The sequence below is a fragment of the Cyprinus carpio genome, chromosome A19, assembly GCF_018340385.1.
Source record: "Cyprinus carpio isolate SPL01 chromosome A19, ASM1834038v1, whole genome shotgun sequence".
Taxonomy (NCBI): domain Eukaryota; kingdom Metazoa; phylum Chordata; class Actinopteri; order Cypriniformes; family Cyprinidae; genus Cyprinus; species Cyprinus carpio.
This window is the reverse complement of record NC_056590.1, coordinates 11,074,100-11,091,988: the sequence shown is the minus strand read 5'-3', so window position 1 is coordinate 11,091,988 and position 17,889 is coordinate 11,074,100. Positions and strand designations below refer to the sequence as shown.

General features: G+C 35.1%; 2 protein-coding genes across 2 annotated transcripts; both read right to left on the bottom strand.

Moving 5' to 3' along the window:
- Positions 1-1,261: 1,261 nt before the first annotated feature.
- On the bottom strand, positions 1,262-13,711 carry LOC109072333 (sorting nexin-27-like). The gene is made up of 13 exons (XM_042776402.1): positions 13,238-13,711; positions 7,180-7,411; positions 6,897-7,089; positions 5,845-5,909; positions 5,649-5,753; positions 5,466-5,544; positions 4,294-4,457; positions 3,787-3,876; positions 3,545-3,694; positions 3,286-3,414; positions 3,116-3,175; positions 2,983-3,031; positions 1,262-1,948 (listed from the first exon to the last, which is right to left on the bottom strand). Exons 1-13 carry the CDS (start codon positions 13,558-13,560, stop codon positions 1,881-1,883), a joined length of 1,707 nt encoding a protein of 568 aa, XP_042632336.1. The 5' UTR covers positions 13,561-13,711; the 3' UTR covers positions 1,262-1,880.
- A 2,051-nt stretch (positions 13,712-15,762) lies between these two features.
- On the bottom strand, positions 15,763-16,755 carry LOC109072338 (protein S100-A1-like). The gene is made up of 3 exons (XM_019088585.2): positions 16,600-16,755; positions 16,338-16,514; positions 15,763-16,219 (listed from the first exon to the last, which is right to left on the bottom strand). Exons 2-3 carry the CDS (start codon positions 16,476-16,478, stop codon positions 16,055-16,057), a joined length of 306 nt encoding a protein of 101 aa, XP_018944130.1. The 5' UTR covers positions 16,479-16,514; positions 16,600-16,755; the 3' UTR covers positions 15,763-16,054.
- Positions 16,756-17,889: the final 1,134 nt, after the last annotated feature.

Genomic DNA, 17,889 nt, shown 5'->3' with positions numbered 1-17,889 from the left:
AGGTCTTACTTTTTTTTTTTTTTCTTCATTCACATTGATAAACTGGCTGAACTAATCAAACACGGAAATAATCTGGACTGAAGACACAAATGAAGTTGTAAATATGCTTAGACCACAGATGCTACTGTGCTGCTATAATAGGAGCCTTTACTCTAACCAGAGAGCAATCTGATGTAGAACACACACACACACACACACATTACAAACTCACTTATTGATCAGGGTATCGTAGCCAAGGCGGCTTAAGCATTTGGATGACGATAAGCTGATTTAATCGCAGTATTGTGCTGGAATGGAAAGCTTTCGACTTGCATTAAACATGCATGTCTGTTCAAGGAAAAGTTCACCCTAAAATGAAAATTTGCTGAGTATTTGCTCACTCTCAGGCCATCTAAAATGTAGATGAGTTTGTTTCTTCATCAGAACAGATTTGGAGAAATTCAGCATTACATCACTTCCTTACCAATGGATTCTCTGCAGTAAATGGGTGCATCAATTAACGTCCATCAGTTAAAGTCTTGTGAAGAGAAAAGCAAGTAATGTAATTAAATTTTTTTCCAAATATCTTCAGATGAAGAAACTGAGGGTGAGTACATCTTCAGCTAATTTTCATTTTTGGGTGAACTATTAAGAAAATGGAAAAATTGTGCCTGTTCCTGTGATAAGCGGGGTCCACTAAGGTCCTTTATGGTATATCTTTCTGGCTATACCAATATTTTAAGCTATGGTTCTCTGCTTACGTGTTAAAAAAGAAGACTTACAAAAAGAAAAACAGAAAACAGACCACTTTGGAAAAGGCTGTTATTTTAGCACTCGGTGGGGAATTTGTTAATGAATTTGAAAGCAATTGCCTTCTGCCGCTTCAGTTCTTTTTCCTGAAACCATATTAGAAAAGAAACAGTGTTCAAACTGCTCTGATATTCTCAATCGGTCCCTTATTGTGTTGTCTCTCTATGACTGAGCAAGGCAAGCCTCTGCAGTCTTGAACAATAACTAACACTAAAACCAACTCAGACGAAGACTCGATGATGTTCTCTCTGAGACTAACAAATAAACTCAACTCAAATACAACATTATCCTGAGCACAGCTGCTTGTGTTTGATGCCGGGCCCCCCTACAGGTCGCTTATGCAAACTACACCTGTCCATAAACACTACTATCCTTTTACTTCTTAATTACACAATCTCTCTCTCTCTCTCTCACACGCACACACTTAACTCCTCATTTAATGGGAAGTAAAAAGAAAACGAGCCCATTTTAGTCAGCTACACTGGGAAAACCAAGCAATCATGCCATCACAATATGATTTTAGAGAGATCCCATATTAACTGTTTGTATGGTGCCCTGCTACACAAATTAATTTTTGTTAAGGCATGACTTCCCCCTCCAATATATAACAATTTTTTTTAACAAATGTGATAGCGGCTGCTGTTCAAATCACAAAGTGGTCTTTTGTTACTACGCTGCCCTGATAACAGTGCTCTACTTTAGCTAATGCTCTCCAAAATCCAGCCAGTAGACTTACAGAAGAGCATGTCTCCTAAACTGACGGCATGGAAGATCTTAAGGTCTTGTCCTATGTGGTATTTTACATGTACTTATGCGAGTTCAAAGTATCTATTGATGTAATGACAGCAGAACCCATTGGTGCAAAACATCCCCGCAGCGACTGTTGTGTGTCTGCTTTGCCACGATAATGGCATTTTGTGTTGCCGTGGTTGCCATATGGAATGCTCTGCATCTGAAAGGCACACTTTTGTCTCCGTGGAAACATGGTTGGTATGGCGTCGCTAGGGTGTTGCTGTGGTAACATGGTCGGTTCTGGTGGTCTGCTCTAGTGTGATGATCCAGCGCAACTGCACTGGCTCTAGAGAGGAGTTTTAGGAAGTGGCAATCTCGTCCCCTAGGTGGCGCCATCCCTTCTGTTGCTCCAGCGGCGAGAGGTAATCTGCAATTCACAATTGTTTCACTGGGTAGTTAAAATAATTTTTTTCTGTTTTACAGGTCCATTAAGTTTAAAATCATATTTACACTCCAATGACAGAAGACATCAGTCATTTTCAGTGGCCTAGAATGGGGCAGGGTGTAATAAAATGTATCAAATAATCTTTATATTTACAAATCTTTATAAATATTACACACATTATAATTTTTAATAAATTATAAAAATAATAACATTTACAGATTATTGAATGTTTATATAAGAATATTTTATTAAAACTATTTTTCATGTATTAAATAATCTTTATTTAAAAATATTTCTTACATGTATTTCTTATATGTGTGTTTGTATTATACATTATAATTTTTCATAAATCAAATTAAAAAATATTTTTAAAATTTAAATTACATTTATTAACATGTATGAAAGAATCTTTACACGAACATTATATATATACAAACATATATATATACATATATATATATATACACACACACAAACACACATATACATATACATACATAATATTTTTTAATAATTGTAAAATATTTTGAAATATTGAAATGTACACATTTCAATTTATTTATATAATGAGGAATTTTGTATAGAAAACGCCATTTAATTGTACTATTCCACTTATTCACTTCTATTGCACGAGCACAACTGAAATATGCAAATATATTATTTGCTCAATGAATTAAACAGTGTTCAGTAATAAAAAGCACATTTGCTAGAGTACTTCCAATGTAGCCTACAGTGCAACTGAATCATTTCCTGCATTTTGTTTTACATAATAAAGGAATACATTACCATTATTTAATCTTTCGAGAAGGTGCAGGGTTCATTTTATGCACTGATGGTTCAAATGAGCATCACACGCATGACATGTGACTCTGTACTTGATACTTTGAGTAAGTGTGGTAAGAATGAACCAGTATTTCAGGTTTCATTGGGAATATGGTCAGCACATGAGTACACTCAGCAAAATCCAATTAACGTGCGTGTGTGATAAAAAGAGGGCAAAAGGGTCTTCTTCTTACCATTATTACTACAGTTCTTATTGTCTTTGTCTGAGGCCTCGTCTTCAACCTTTAACATATCAAAAAGAAACTCATTAACAACAAATGACAAGAAAGGTAAAGAAATTACAACAGAAAAGTAAGTTATTAATACCTCTTTCTTCCATTTGAGCTCACAGAAAATCCTCTCAAAGCACTCGTGCATGTAGTTAAACTGGAGAAGGGAACACAAGCACACAATTCAGGGACTATTTCTGTTTCTACGAAACATAATTTAACAGGTAAATAATGAAGCTCTAATTCAAATTTTTTTGGGTGACTTACATAAGGAGTGAATATTTTGACCCAGCGAGGTTTCTTTTCTCCGCGCACATATTCAAAGCAGAAGGCCATTCCCTCTTCATCTGTGTCCCATCTTTGCATCTCTGACCATTCGAACATGATCACCTGATTCTGTGAGTCACAGATAAAGCATTACTATGGGCAAAACATCTCACAGAATTCGGTGATATGCTTTAGCATATATAGAGGCAAATGAAGCATTCTAGGCATTCTTAAAATGATGTAGGTATCATTCGCGCACCTCAAGAGTGCCGTCCTCTGTGCAGGCGTGCAGTTTGAAATGCTTCATGCTGATGGCTGTGATCACATGACCTTTCCTCCGTGAGTCACATGCACAGTGAGGGAACGTCATCTCATTATATCCCTCACATGAGCGCAAAAGACTCAGATACTGAAAAAAAGAAGAAGGTGTTATTCACAGGTTTCAATGAAAAGATAAATAGCATTTATATGCAGTATTCTGTGATGGATAAAGTATGAGACCATTGTCATTTTTCTCTGTTCTGCTAGTTTTTGCAGCTGGTATGCCTTATCCTCTGCTTTAATGAATCCCTTCTTCACATCATCCTGTGCCTGAAAAAAAAAGAGAGAGAAAAACACAGAATGTAAAAGGTGATCTGACTGATCTGATTATATAAGTTAAAATGAAGTGCTGTTTAAATTAAAACCACGGATTTGCTTTAGAGGCATCTTATCTGACTTCAGCTATGCAAATAGGGCGAATAAAATTTAAAGTAAAACTAAATGGGCATGTGTGGGATTAGATGAGGCATTAACTTGACACCTTGCTAGCTGTACAAAGTCCATTTGTGCTGTTTATGGTCTGCATTTACTGTAATGTGGAAAGTGTTTGTACTTATTGCTTTAGTCCACAAGAGTCCATCATAAAGACAGTGATAAATGTCTGGAAACACTATATATATTTTATTTGCAATGAAGGAGAGAATTGACAATAAACCGACTTCAGCAGTTAAGGCCAGTGAGACTGACCTGATGGAAGCAGTAGTGCAGAGCGAGAGGGTTGTCCTGCAGCAGTTCCTCTTCCTGTGTGCTGAAGAGCCACTTCCGCATCGTGAGACACGTCCCGGGTACAGCTGATGTGTAGTTCTGAACATAGAGCTTGTGCGGGAACTCATTAGGAGCCAATTTGCGCACTGACAACACAGAAAGAGAGAGAGATTTTCAGTAAACTATACATATAAACAGTTTAGTGATTTATGGTGAACCTAATACAATAGAAAACAGCTTTGTATGATGAACAAAATTAAATTTTGGGTCAGTAAGTTGTTTTTAGTACTTTAATTCAGCAAGAATAAATAAATGCTGTTCTTTTGAAAATATAAAAGTATTCTGGAAACATGGTATTAGAGTTTCAACAAAAATATGAAGCAGCAAAATTGTTTTCAACATTAATAGTAATAATAAATATTAACAGCCTTTTGAGTTGGATCTTTTCAATGAATTAGCTAATCAAGTTTACAAACTGATTGATTAAATAATTCAATGACTCAATGATTTAGTCTATTTCAGCACACATAGCTATTGTGTGATTAGGAAGCTCGACAGCCCCACACAAGTTATATGTTTCTACAATAAATTTGATATTTAAAACTATTTAGCCATCATATGTGGCATACCCACATCTGCATTATTTACAGACAAACAAACATTCTTTACTTTCAGAAAAAAAGGAACAAAGCTGTTAGTGGGCGGTGCCCTAAGGTACAAAAAGCTATAGTATAAGGTACATCTTTGTACCTTATTTACCCCTAAATGGTAAATATTAGTGGCTCAAAGGTACATATTATAAATTTAAAAGTACATATTAGAATCTAAAGTGTTCATATTAGTACCTTTTGAAAGGGTACCACCCCAGTGACAGTTTTGTAATGTTTTCTCTGAGAGTGTTCTGTAAGTCTAGATAAGAAGGGTTTTGCGAATGATTTGCACTGAAACATACAGGTTTGTTTGTTTGATTGATTATGGAGGAATCACAAAGCGGCAGTTTAATCGCCCTTACTAAGTATCATAAATGCAATTACTTTTGACTTCATAACAAGGTCATCCGCTTTCCACAGTGAATACCTAAAAGTTTTCTTTTTGTCGAGCCAAAAACTGATTCAAAGTACTAACACTTGAAGGAAAATATAGTGAATGCTCACCAAACGAGTGGTTAATAACTTCAAAGAGAGCGAAGTAACTGGCCATGATGCTGTCCATTCCAACCTTCACGACAAGAGCCTGAAAAAGAGGGGGAATGATACTTGTTTATGACTAGGATGAGCTTTAGCTGAGGTTCTTGAGTTGATATTTGAATAGCCAGACTGTGGTGTATGACATTTTACCTGGTAAACCTGGTCAGTGGTGCTATTCTTTCTGACTCTCACTGAGGCTGTGGTTTTATCAGGCAGCGCTATTCGTAGCTCGACATCAGTTATGCCGTTATGGTTCTTTAACACAAGACATGTTTTGAAATGGTGCTGCTGAGCAAAACTATTTTATCACAGATCCACAGTGTTTTCAAACACGTACTGTATTTACCTCATTTGATTCAGACAGGAATTCTTGCATAATGTCACTCTCACCTATGACCCGCACTGAGCACACTGAAACATGTCGATAGACAGAGAGAAAGGCAGGATATATACTTATATCGAGAAGTGCATTTCATAGCTCATGCATCTATTACAAACACTCTGTGAACAAGCATGCAAAACCACTTCCGTTGTGGCTTACTGGAAAGATGACAAAACAAAAGCATCCCAAAAGCTAAGTAAGAGTTAAAAATTACACAATGAAGACTATTTTATAACCATTGACATGTTGGTATTTACCCAGTGTTGTTAACTAAAACTATTAAAAACATTTTCAGTAATTAAAATAAAACTGGAAAAATACATTTAAATGCCACTTTATTAATGCATAATATATATTATATATATATATATATATATATATATTGAAATTAAATTTTAGAAAGAGAATCTGAAATTAAATTTTAGAAGTAATTTTCATCCCCCAAGAATTACACTGAAAACAAAAATCGATTTGGGTTTTAATAAAATAAAATAAATATTAAATGCGTTTAAAAAAATAAATATAAATATATATATATATATATATATATATATATATATATATATCATCTATGCAGAATTGTTGTAATTCAGCCACACTGGAGGGTTTTCGAGCATGACATTAAAGTGTGACAAAAAATCAAAAAATAAATAAATAAGTAAGTATGCAAACAATTATTCACACAAATATATATATATGTGTATACATTATATATATATATATATATATATATATATATATTTTTTTTTTTTATGCATTTAATAAAGTGGCATTTAAATGTCATTTTGTTAAACAGACACATAGTAAAGAATGGAAAATTACTAGCGGCAGTAATGAAATTATAGGGGGGAGTAAGAAAATAAATGGGACCAGGACACATTACAAACAAGACCTGCATTTTTTTTTCAACATTTGCATTTTTTCATCATTGTAATAAAAAAATAATACATAAGAAATGAAGGCCTGAGGTTAATTTGACACACTTTATTTCCTCCTCTCTCTGTCCGCTGTCTCACCTCTCTCCAGGTATTCCTCCAACCCCCTCCTGCGAGCATCCAGCTGTGGTTCAGACAGAGAAAAGGGCCATTTCCCTGGCAGCTTTGGGAAATTGTAGTTGGAAAACTCTCTCTTTAGGTTCTGATGAAGTATTGCGAACTCTCGGTAACGCTTCGAGCACAGCTGTCTGCCCGACATGTACACGTTATACACCTAAGACCGGAGGAGCAAGATGACAAAGATCAGTAGCACTGAACAACAACCGAAAAAGTCAAATGTTTTCTTTCTTTCTGCACAACTCACCACAAACTTCTCTGAGTGCTGTTCCACATGTTTGTATGTGGGGACTGAAATAGGGACGGCCTGCTTGTCGCTGTAGTCATAATTGGGCTGCACTGCACTTTCCTCGCCGCCGTCAAGTCCGTCCGCTTCCTGTGCCGGCACAGAGAGCACGGTCAACACCAGCTCCCTCTCTCCAGCCCTGATCAGATCCACCACCTGCTTATGTGTCGCCCCCTCCACGCTCACCCTGTTACTGCAGGAGAGACGCAAAAAAAGTGTGTCTTGTTACAGGGGTGAAATATTAAGACGACTTTTGAAAGATGTCTCACCAAGGCTGCATTTATTTGATCAAAAATACAGTCAAAACAGTAAAATTATGAAATATTACAATATAAAATATTTTCTACTTGAATATATTTTAAAGAACAGCATTTATTTTAAATAGATTTTTTTTGTAGCAATGTACAGTAAATGTCTTGCTAACTTTTGAATTTTAAATGTTTAACTGTGATTTGCATGCAAATAAGCCCTTTAACGTACAGTTTTAATTGGACATCTGCATCAAGCAATGAGATCTTTAATAATAAAACAATCCAAACATTGTTTCTTCGTCATTAAAACAAAGGTTACTGTCTTTAAACTGTTATAATAAGTCACTATACAATTTGAGGAAATGAAACACAGAGCAGTTTACCAAGCAATGGTTTACATTTCATGTAGGGAGCTGCCGATGCCTTTTTAAAAAGCCTCTAGTTTACAGAGTTTGTCAGTTAATAAAGCCTGAGGGTCATTGGGATCTCCATTTAGTTATGAATTATTATTGAATGTGCACATGAGCCCAGAAACAATGACAGAGATAGCACATGCCACCTGCCCATCACTTATTATCACCATCACTAATTCATAAACCAGGTGACAGATGGAGGGAGACCGTATATTTCATGACGAGACACAACAGGGGCAGACAGAGCTGACAGACCAGCCTTCTACACTTACATGAACCAGATTCATTAGTGATTTGATTGATTATATTAAAAGGGGGAGGGAAATTAAAAATGCAAGGCTATTCTGCAATGATTTATTTAATCAATCTAAATAATCTAAATAAATCCACAGTATAAAGACAGCACTTCTAGTAATGGTCAATTTATTATGTAAAAGGAAACAAATACCTTCTTATTACAAATAGAAACATAAAACCGAAAAATATGATACTTGTATTCAGTCAAAACAATATGGGTTCTGTGAATTTAAGAGAACCAACCATCCATACCCAATATGCAAATGTTTCATACTTTAATCCAATTCAATATAAAAACACATGCTGGAAGACTTAAACATGCTGAATAATGAGTTTGCAACAGGAACAATCTGTGTAACATGACATTCACATGACCAGCTAGAGACTGCAGAGTTTCCCTGATACTGCCAAAACTTCCTCATTTCAGATTGGAAGCACTGCTAACTGTTAAAAAAAATATAAGTTAAACAGTTATGAATAAACTCAGCCAAGGTTTGTGAACCCACTCCTTCTTCCTTAAAGGAGTTCCTCAGGAAACCAGCCCTGGGCTGATGAAACATTTTGCATACTAGAAATATTTCCAAAATGAATAAAAGATCATATTAAAGTGCCCCTATTATGGATTTTTGAAAATTACCTTTCATGCAGTGTGTAACACAGCTCTAAGTGAATGAAAACATCCTGGAAATTTTTAAATCTGAATGTGCACCGCGTATAAAATAAAATTATTGTCTCTGAAAAGAAAGAGTCGACTCTGAATCATTGAAACGAGTCGTTTTAAAAACGAATCCTAAGCCGTTTCATGTTGAAGTCAACATGAAACATTAGCATATTGCCCGCCCACTTGTTGGTCTTTTCGGTTGGTCTGAATGAAAATGCAAATTCATTCTTTGTCACTAGGTGCCGCTGTTGGAGCTAGTAAAATTAGCGGTTTCCCCGGTAACGCTGTACACAAAGCAGCACTGCCACAAATGCTGCTTTATCAGGCATTATTACACGGCTCTGTGGAATACTTGATTCTGATTGGTCAGTCGTGACATTCTGAGGTATGTTATCCATTGATAACAACCGGTAAAGGCTAATAACACAGGCTCATCCGGGTAACAGCAGTCGGCATTGTACTCTTGCTTGAACTATTTTTTTCATGGTGTAAGCTTTTCGTTTGTTTTAGCAAATAAAATATTAAAACTCGATTTAAAATGGTGTACAATTATTTAATTATGTCATCCTGGTATCGTGGACTCGCTCTCCTTTCATACAAAGGCAGTTGCTGCCATTTTGCTACGATTGTTTTGTACGCTGTAATGGATTATAAGTATTAATTATTTTTTCTTGGTGGAAGCTTTGCGTTTGTTTAGCTAATAAAATATTAAAATTCTATTCAAAATGATGGTGTACTATTATTAAATTATGTCATCCTGGTATCGCGGACTAGCTCTCGTTTCATACAAACGCAGCTGCTGCCATTTTGCTATGATTGTTTAGTACTCTGTAATGGATTATAAGAGAACTAACAAACTGGTACGGTTTTAAAACATTTTCGTCTTAATTCTTAGTCTCAAATTATTTTTGTGGTGAAATGTTGTGTGTGGTTTTGTGGTTTGACTGCACCGTTTCCCTTAAATGTCCGTCTAGTTTGAATTTGCTGCTTGCTCGCAACTGCTGTCTTCACGGAAGCTTTGCGTTCAAATATTTAAACTCAAATCAATATTTTGCATCTTATTATTTACTTACGTGGTAGTGTAATAAGCGGGATAATGTACATCCAGCTGGTTGTTATCTCAGAATAAACCCCTTCACAAGACCCCTGTGCTTCATGTCGGGGTCCTGTTCACCCTGTCGGGGTTTATTCTGAGTTAACAACCAACTGGATGTACATTATCCCTTACTTACAGGCATAATAAAATGAAACTGAGTCCAATTGGACCAATCACCGCAGATGAGCATCACACAGGGGGGTTTGGAAAAATGAAACATTGAGCGAATTGTTTGGGAGTCGTTGAGTAAGTAAGGTAAAAAATAAATGCATATTATAAGACATTGAAAGTGTTTTTTGACCTTGCATGCATGTCATCCTGTTATTGGGGACTCCCAAAACCAAAATATAAACCTTTCATAACCCATAATAAGGGCACTTTAAAACATTACATAAATAAATAAATAGGATCTTGAAAGCACCAGTTCCCAAACATTATCCAAAATGACCAGTAGACATTTTAAAATGGTCTAGAAGCAACATTTAAAGGGATTGTCCATCAAAAATTAAATTGTCATAATTTACTCAGCCTTATAACTTTTTTCTTCCGTGGAACAGAAAAAAAGATATACTGAAGGATGTCGGTAACCAAAGAGTTTCAGATTCCTGTTGACTTTCATTGTATGAAAAAAATAATAATGTGGAAGTCAGTGGGAACCTGAAACTGTTTGAAAGTCAGAAAGTTTTAAAACGACATGAGGGGGAGTAAATAATGACAAAATCTTTATCTTTGGGTGGGCATCCCTTTAACATATAATAGTCAACAGTCACATTGATTAACACAATAACAAACACAATCTAAAAAAATCTGTATTTTCAAAGCTGATTTGTTTGAAAAGACTATTTTTTCCCCTTAACACTTACTAAATGAAACATTCAAAATTTTCCTAAAGACGTTCCTCAAGAATTTCCGGTGAATTATTGGAGGTAAACTTTAAAGTACATGTTCACATTAGCTGTAAATGTGAAAAGTTTTTTAAATAAACTTGTTAAAGTAAACTTGACCGAGGCTAAATAAGAACCTTCATGCCCCTAATAACCCTTTGCATTTCCTTCCTTTCAAGGAGGGGTCAATGTTTTCTTGACATTTTCAATGAATGCAATACAGTATGTCAACGTGGTATAAAATTAGCAACACTGATTCAGATCTTGGTCACTGTGAATAAAAGTTAAGTTTTAAAGAACACTGAGCAATAAAAAGAACTATGAAGTAGTTTGACATCATTTGTTATACAAAAATAATAATTGTAGTCTTTTGACACTAGTGTGCAGTGTATGAATGATTTCTTTGTTTATATGCCACGAGTTTATCTAGGCCTAATACACACAAATTAGATGACCACACTGCACATCGAGTTCAGGTGATAAAGACTGTCTGGGGAAAGTGGTCTGAGTGAACTGAAAACAGCACACCATCAGCAATTGAGTTTACTGCCTGGGACTGGCATTATAAAGAACTACACCACATTCTGTGGCCCTTGGGAAGCCTTATTCAACTTCTGATTTTCCCATAAAATAAAACAGTGATCCCAATACTTCTGATTTTTATAATGCCAATCACATTACCTGTCACACCTCCAAATGACTAATTATGGCCAGCAACGTAGCTCTATACATGCATAATGCAGCTTATGAGTTAATGTTCAATGCAGAGTGTTTGCAAAATATTCACTGAAGGAAGATTCTTATCATGGTTCTCAATGTTCACACAGTCGCTCAATTGCTCAATGACCATTTAATCAGCTGATATTGTGAAATAAGTGTTATTAGTTAATATTATTAGCACTGGCTGCTGATTAAAAAGATCAGTCATTCTGCCGAATGTCAAAATTTACTGACAGCCTTGTCAATTGATATATTTTTCAAAATTCTCCCGTGAAGTTTGAGCAAATATTATTTGTGGTTCACATGACATGCCAAAAACTAGAATGCTTGGCAGCCAATATAATACTGTTATATATGTGATATGGATTAATACTCCTTAATTATGGCATATGGGTTGTATACATAATACATGACTGTTCAAAAGTTTTTTTTAATGCAATAGTTCTATTTTAGCAAGGACACATTCAATTCATCAAAGGTGACAGTAAAGACATTTACAATGTTACATAAAATTTTTTTCTCCAATAAATTTTTTGAACTTCCAACAACTACTCATCAAAGAATCCTGAAACAAAATTGATCCGTTTCCAAAAGAAGAAAAAAAATGTTTCTTGATATTATTACTTGAATGATTTCTGAAAAATGTGACATTGAAGACATGTAATGGCTGTTGAAAATTTGGCTTTGCCATCACAAAAATAAATTATAATGTAAATTTTTTTCAAATAAATTGTAATAATATCTCACATTGATTTTTTATCTAATAAAAGCAGCCTTGCAAGCATGAGACTTTTCAAAAAGGTTAAAAAGTCCTACTGGTCCGAAACCTTTACGGTGTGTATAATGAAAAACCATTTTTACACAACATTCACTAAAAATTTCAGAAAATAGCAACTGTGTTTTCATTTTTTAAGGTTGTTCAAACTTACACAAGGGATGCTCTATTAAGCAGCAAATGGAAATCTCAAAGCTGCCACACATTGGGATATTTATCTCTAAATATCATGTATCATGTTTCTTTAAATGTATAAATTTTACGTAATCTTTTTGCTATTATGTGCGCATTATATCGGTCAGCCAGAGCTCCATTTACAAATATTAGCGATTTAAAACACATACGAACTGACCACTAACTTAAAGACTGCCCTCTTTTTAAAATGTTCTAATCATATGCACTTGCAAGGCCAGGATATTACTGACACTCATAGCAAGTACAATTTAAGATGCTAACGTGTCAGGACCTATATTTATCAGCTGCATCAGTGATAAGAGATCAATATGACAGTATGTGATCATGCAACTGTTATGTATCATGTCATGCAATGACTAAATGTATCAACAAGTCACCGGGCGCGAGACTCTTCTGGATTTATGACGCATAAGCGTCAATGGAACCACGCACGAATTATTGAACACCCCAAACCAATGACCCTGTTGCACAACAACCGTTTACCGTTTGAGAACTTCCCAGTACGCGTTATCTGCTCACGTCTTACATGATAATGATCTGTTTGTTGTATTAGCAGGGATGTGCACGAGCACGAGAGCTTAAACGAGTCCACAGATCTTTATGCTAACGTGTAAAAATAACGTCAAGCCAACGGTGCGCCTGGGTAACTGTGTCAAACAGACTGACAGCAGAGCAATGCTGTTTTCTAGAATGAAATGAGTAATAAAGTGGGAAATAAAAGACTTACACTTCTAGTATTCGGTCTCCTTTCACTATACCGGCCCGGTCCGCCGCACCCCCGGGTAGCACGGCGCTGACGTGCTGGAGAGGAGCGTACAGTTCCCCGTTAATGCTCCGCAGCTGGCCGCCTTCACTCACTTGACCGCGGACGTTGAATCCGTATCCCGATTCCGACTTTACGATCCGAACCACGCGCGGACCCGAAGTCACCATGGTCGGGGTCTGGCTTCCAGAACCGACCACCCCCGATCCGTTAACGCGGGGCGCTGCTGCGGGTAGCAGTGACGGAGAAGCGGGCCGAGCAGTCTCATCTCCTTCGATTTCCGCCATCTTTAACGCGTTTTTTTTTTTACCCCTCTCCTCCTCCCGTAGGCCTTCAAAACAACAAGCCAGAAATACGCTTGACCCGCCCAACCATCACAAGACTTGTTTCACTTTCTCTCACAGACTGTGTCCAGCGTCTTTAGAGGGGACCAGAAGGCCTCTCTTGAGGCTGTCAGTTTGTTTTGGTGAATTATGTAAGAGGATATCCTGTGGCTATACGTTTGCAAGGCACAAGTGGAAGTTTGAAGAAAGTTTAAAGAGATACAGCGATGCAATTTCACCATATTAAATTATTAAAAGTATAATAAGATACCAGAATGTAATATATATAAAGGAGACCGGGGCAAGTTGTCACTAATATTTTTATTTTATTTTTTTGTACGTTGGTTTCAAAAACCTAGTTCATTTTTTTTTTTGGTGAATTTATCTATACAAAAATCTATACATGATCTATAACATCATATTTTAACGGTTGTGTAAACAATTGAACCAAGGTAAATACAACCACACTGACATACATTCTGACAATTGTCAACTCAGATTCAGATTTGACTTAATTTTCAGATTCATCATTACTATTATTATTAGGCCTATTATTATTCAGATTTTAACTGAAAGGTTAAACTATGTTCTCAGCAAAGAATACTTTTCATATGTTGGTGCAAGTTGTCTTTTTTCTTTTTTTTTTTAACAAAACTTTACTATATTGTTCATTATTTATTTATATATTTATTTTTTTATTAAAATGTTTTGTTTAATTTATCTTAATATATGTCTAGGGCTGCCAAACGATTAATTGCGATTAATCGATTCAAAATAAAAGATTATGTTCACATACTATATGTGTGTACTGTGTATATTAATTATATATATATATACACACACACATACATGTATATATTAAGGAAAAATATAAGTATATATAATATAATGTATGTAAATATATATTTGTTTATAATTTTATATAAATTATATACAAGTGTTTACATACAAATACATAATTTTTTTAAAAATATATACATATGTGTGTGTATTTATATATACATAGTAAATATACACATATAGTATGTAAACATAAACTTTTATTTTGAATTGATTAATCAAGATTAATCATTTCACAGCCCTATATATGTCGTAACTGTATGTAGTATAACTAGATATTGACTTGGGGTATAAGGTCAAATCAGAAATTTTTCACAGGAGTAAATTGAAACAACTAGTGCTAGTTTCCCCTTAACTTTGTGCTGAGTCACACATTAGTAATATTAAATGTTGTATTTTGATCATTTAGATGGAAATGTGTGATCCGAAATAATAATGATAAAGCGACATAAATTACATAAATATTGACAACAATATACTTTTGGATAAAGCAACATTGTCCAAAATAAATCCTTCATCAACTGTGTTGGTCTTATTGAATTATAAATCTAGAGCGACATCTAGTGGATTTATTACCACAGTTCAAGCGGATCTTGTGCGGATCTTTTCTGCCCTCTTGTGGCATATGAGGAAACGTACGAAACAATTTTGCAGGAGGGATTATTCGGTTTGCTGACGGGGTGGTTTGCTATTTGTATTTATAGCAGTGCAAACAAGCTGGCTAACTGTCTGAAATTTAGCAACATTGGCAAAGCCCTGTGTAAATCAGCAAGACTGTAATGACTTGGTTACTTGGCAGTGTGCTATGGTCAAAAGATCTGATCATGCATTACATGCATATTTGTCTTGTGACAGTGGATTATTTTTTAAAATCCTTTTATGTGTCTTTATTGCTATTATAGCAGTAGCATTAGTATTAATAGTTTTAATAGCATATATTATGTAATATTATATATTATGGATACTAAAATGCTACACTGAATTATAAAACAGAAAATTATATGACCATGAGGAAGCCACAAAATTACAGCTTTCTTTAAACATAAGCAAGAAATAGTTTCTGGAGTGTTACTTGCTGTTACTAATGAAAACATGTACTGTAACTAAAGAAAAAAAAAATGAGAATATTTTTATTCATTTAATATGAAATCATGACTCCCAAAAATGTCTGCAACTTGCAGAAAAATGGACTGGATATACATATTTTTTTTTCACACCCTAGTAAATGTATTGTGACAATGAAGTAAAGAGAGAGAGTACAAAAAAAATATATATATACTTGGCATACCTGAATAGACATTTTAAATATAAAGATCTGCACATGAAGACTTTTGAATATTTTATAGCTTTATTATAAATAATAACATAGTTTGCTTTTAACACAGACTGGTTTAAAGCTAAAAGAACACTGTCTGTAGGCCAAAGAGCATTAGGACCTGTCATACACACCCACTGTACTTTAACCTGGCAGCGAAAGTAGTTTTTATTGTTTTCATCTGATACTGATCTACACACAAACACATACTCAATGGATAAGAAAAAAAAAAAATAATTTTTTGACATTTTAATAGACAACATGATTAACTTTACAGTTTGTCTGCATGGATCATTTTCTTCTTCATTTCCAGCTTTGTGTCTTCTTTAACTGCATCCTGTAGCAAGCTTCACAGGCGATGGACAAACCCACAACCAAAGACACAAACTCCTCAAAGTTCACCTCCCCATCTCCATTGGCATCCAAGTCCTTCATAATTCTGTCTATAGTAGTCGGATCCTTTTGAGACTGTGGGAAAAGAGAGTAAAATGTCTTTGATAAATGAGAGAAAAACTTATATCTGGTCTTGGAAAATGAAAGAGAGGAGACCAGTATTATAGTATTTATGAGAGAATGAGTTTTTCACCTTGAGAAACCCAGAGAGCTCGTTCTCCATCAGGGTTCGGAGTTCACGGCGAGTCAGGGAGCCGCTCTTGCCCTCTTTTCCAGCGTAGCGGTGGAATACCATGATGAGGGACTCCATGGCGGTCTCTAGTTCAGATGGCATGGCTACTCACTGTCTGGGTCTGGCCACTGAAGAAAGCTGATATGAATCTAATATTAACATTTATCTTGACAATGCATTTCTAAGCTTAAAAAAAATCTAAATGGCAGAATAAAGAGCTTACCGTTTGTGCGTCTGAGTGAAGATTTTGAGAAATGCTGGTCATCTCTCTCAAGACTTTATATGACCAAACCCATGGGCAGGAGAAGGTCTTATCAGGGGAAGTTGAGCAATACACTGATTAGAGCACTGCATACCTAAGTGTATGAGTTAAACGGACTTTGTGTGTTCTATGTAGATCGCATGACTCAATGGGGCACAGTAATGTTAGCAGATAAAACACCAGAGATTGTACAATATATACACACTAGCAGTCAAAAGTTTGATTTTTTAAAAAATGTTTTTGAAAGAAGTCTCGTATTCAGCAAGGCTGCATTTAAATTAAAACAAATCTTAAATATAATTTATTCATGTGGTGGTAAAGCTGTATTTTAAGCATCATTACTCAAGTCTTCACTGTCACATGATCCTTCAGAAATCATTCTGATATGCTGATTTGGTGTTCACAAAACATTTCTTATTATTAGCAATGTTGAAAACAGTTTTTTGCTGCTTTTTAATTTTAGGAACACTGTGATACACAGTTTTAAGATTCAATAAGATTCATTTTGAACCTTTATTTATCAAGGACGCATTAAAATAAAAGTAAAGACATTAATGTTACAAAAGATTTCTATTTCAAATAAATGCTGTTCTGTATCACAGTTTCATACATAATATGGAGGAATCATTTAAAGATTATACAATTCAATCAAACTAAATGTTTTTATTTGATTTTTGTGTTTCTTAATCCCTGCCTGGTCACCTTCTGAGAGTGATGGGAGAAATTAAGCTTGTTGGCGGCATCTGTTGGTCAAAAGCTTTAAGTGCAACGACAACTCAGCCGAAACATGTATAATGACACCTTTTACAAAGCAATTGCAAACGTTTTCATGAAAGTGCAATCTATTAAATGCAATCTACAAATCATTACATACCATTAAATATGAAGGCTTTGTAAAATTCATGTTCTTTTATTAATGCACAAGGCCTGTTTTATGTCTTTTAAGACAAGGGTTGATAAACTAGGCTAATCAGAAGCAAATATCATTCTCCTTTATTATACACGCATATACCTACACATTAAAATTAATTCATATTTAAAAATGAACCTACACTATAAAACTGACCGAAACACTGGACACTCGTTCATTGGTTCACCAGATCAAAGCCATCTGGCGGCGAACTATTTGGATTTTGAAATTTCGAAATCAAGATTCGAAATAGTAGTCTTCGACGTAACGAAGTCTCCGAATCGAAAGACTCGTAAATATTGCGAAGCTTCTTGAAGCTTCAAAAGAAACAATGTCTTCCG

Excerpts from the sequence above, each read along its gene's own strand:
- LOC109072333 (XM_042776402.1), bottom strand. The coding sequence starts at position 13,560 with ATGGCGGAAATCGAAGGAGATGAGACTGCTCGGCCCGCTTCTCCGTCA. Across the intron at positions 5,754-5,844 it reads TCCTGTCTGAATCAAATGAG|AACCATAACGGCATAACTGA; the intron begins GTAAATACAGTA and ends CTTGTGTTAAAG. Across the intron at positions 3,176-3,285 it reads TCAAAATATTCACTCCTTAT|TTTAACTACATGCACGAGTG; the intron begins GTAAGTCACCCA and ends TCCCTTCTCCAG.
- LOC109072338 (XM_019088585.2), bottom strand. The coding sequence starts at position 16,478 with ATGCCATCTGAACTAGAGACCGCCATGGAGTCCCTCATCATGGTATTC. Across the intron at positions 16,220-16,337 it reads AGCTCTCTGGGTTTCTCAAG|TCTCAAAAGGATCCGACTAC; the intron begins GTGAAAAACTCA and ends CTTTTCCCACAG.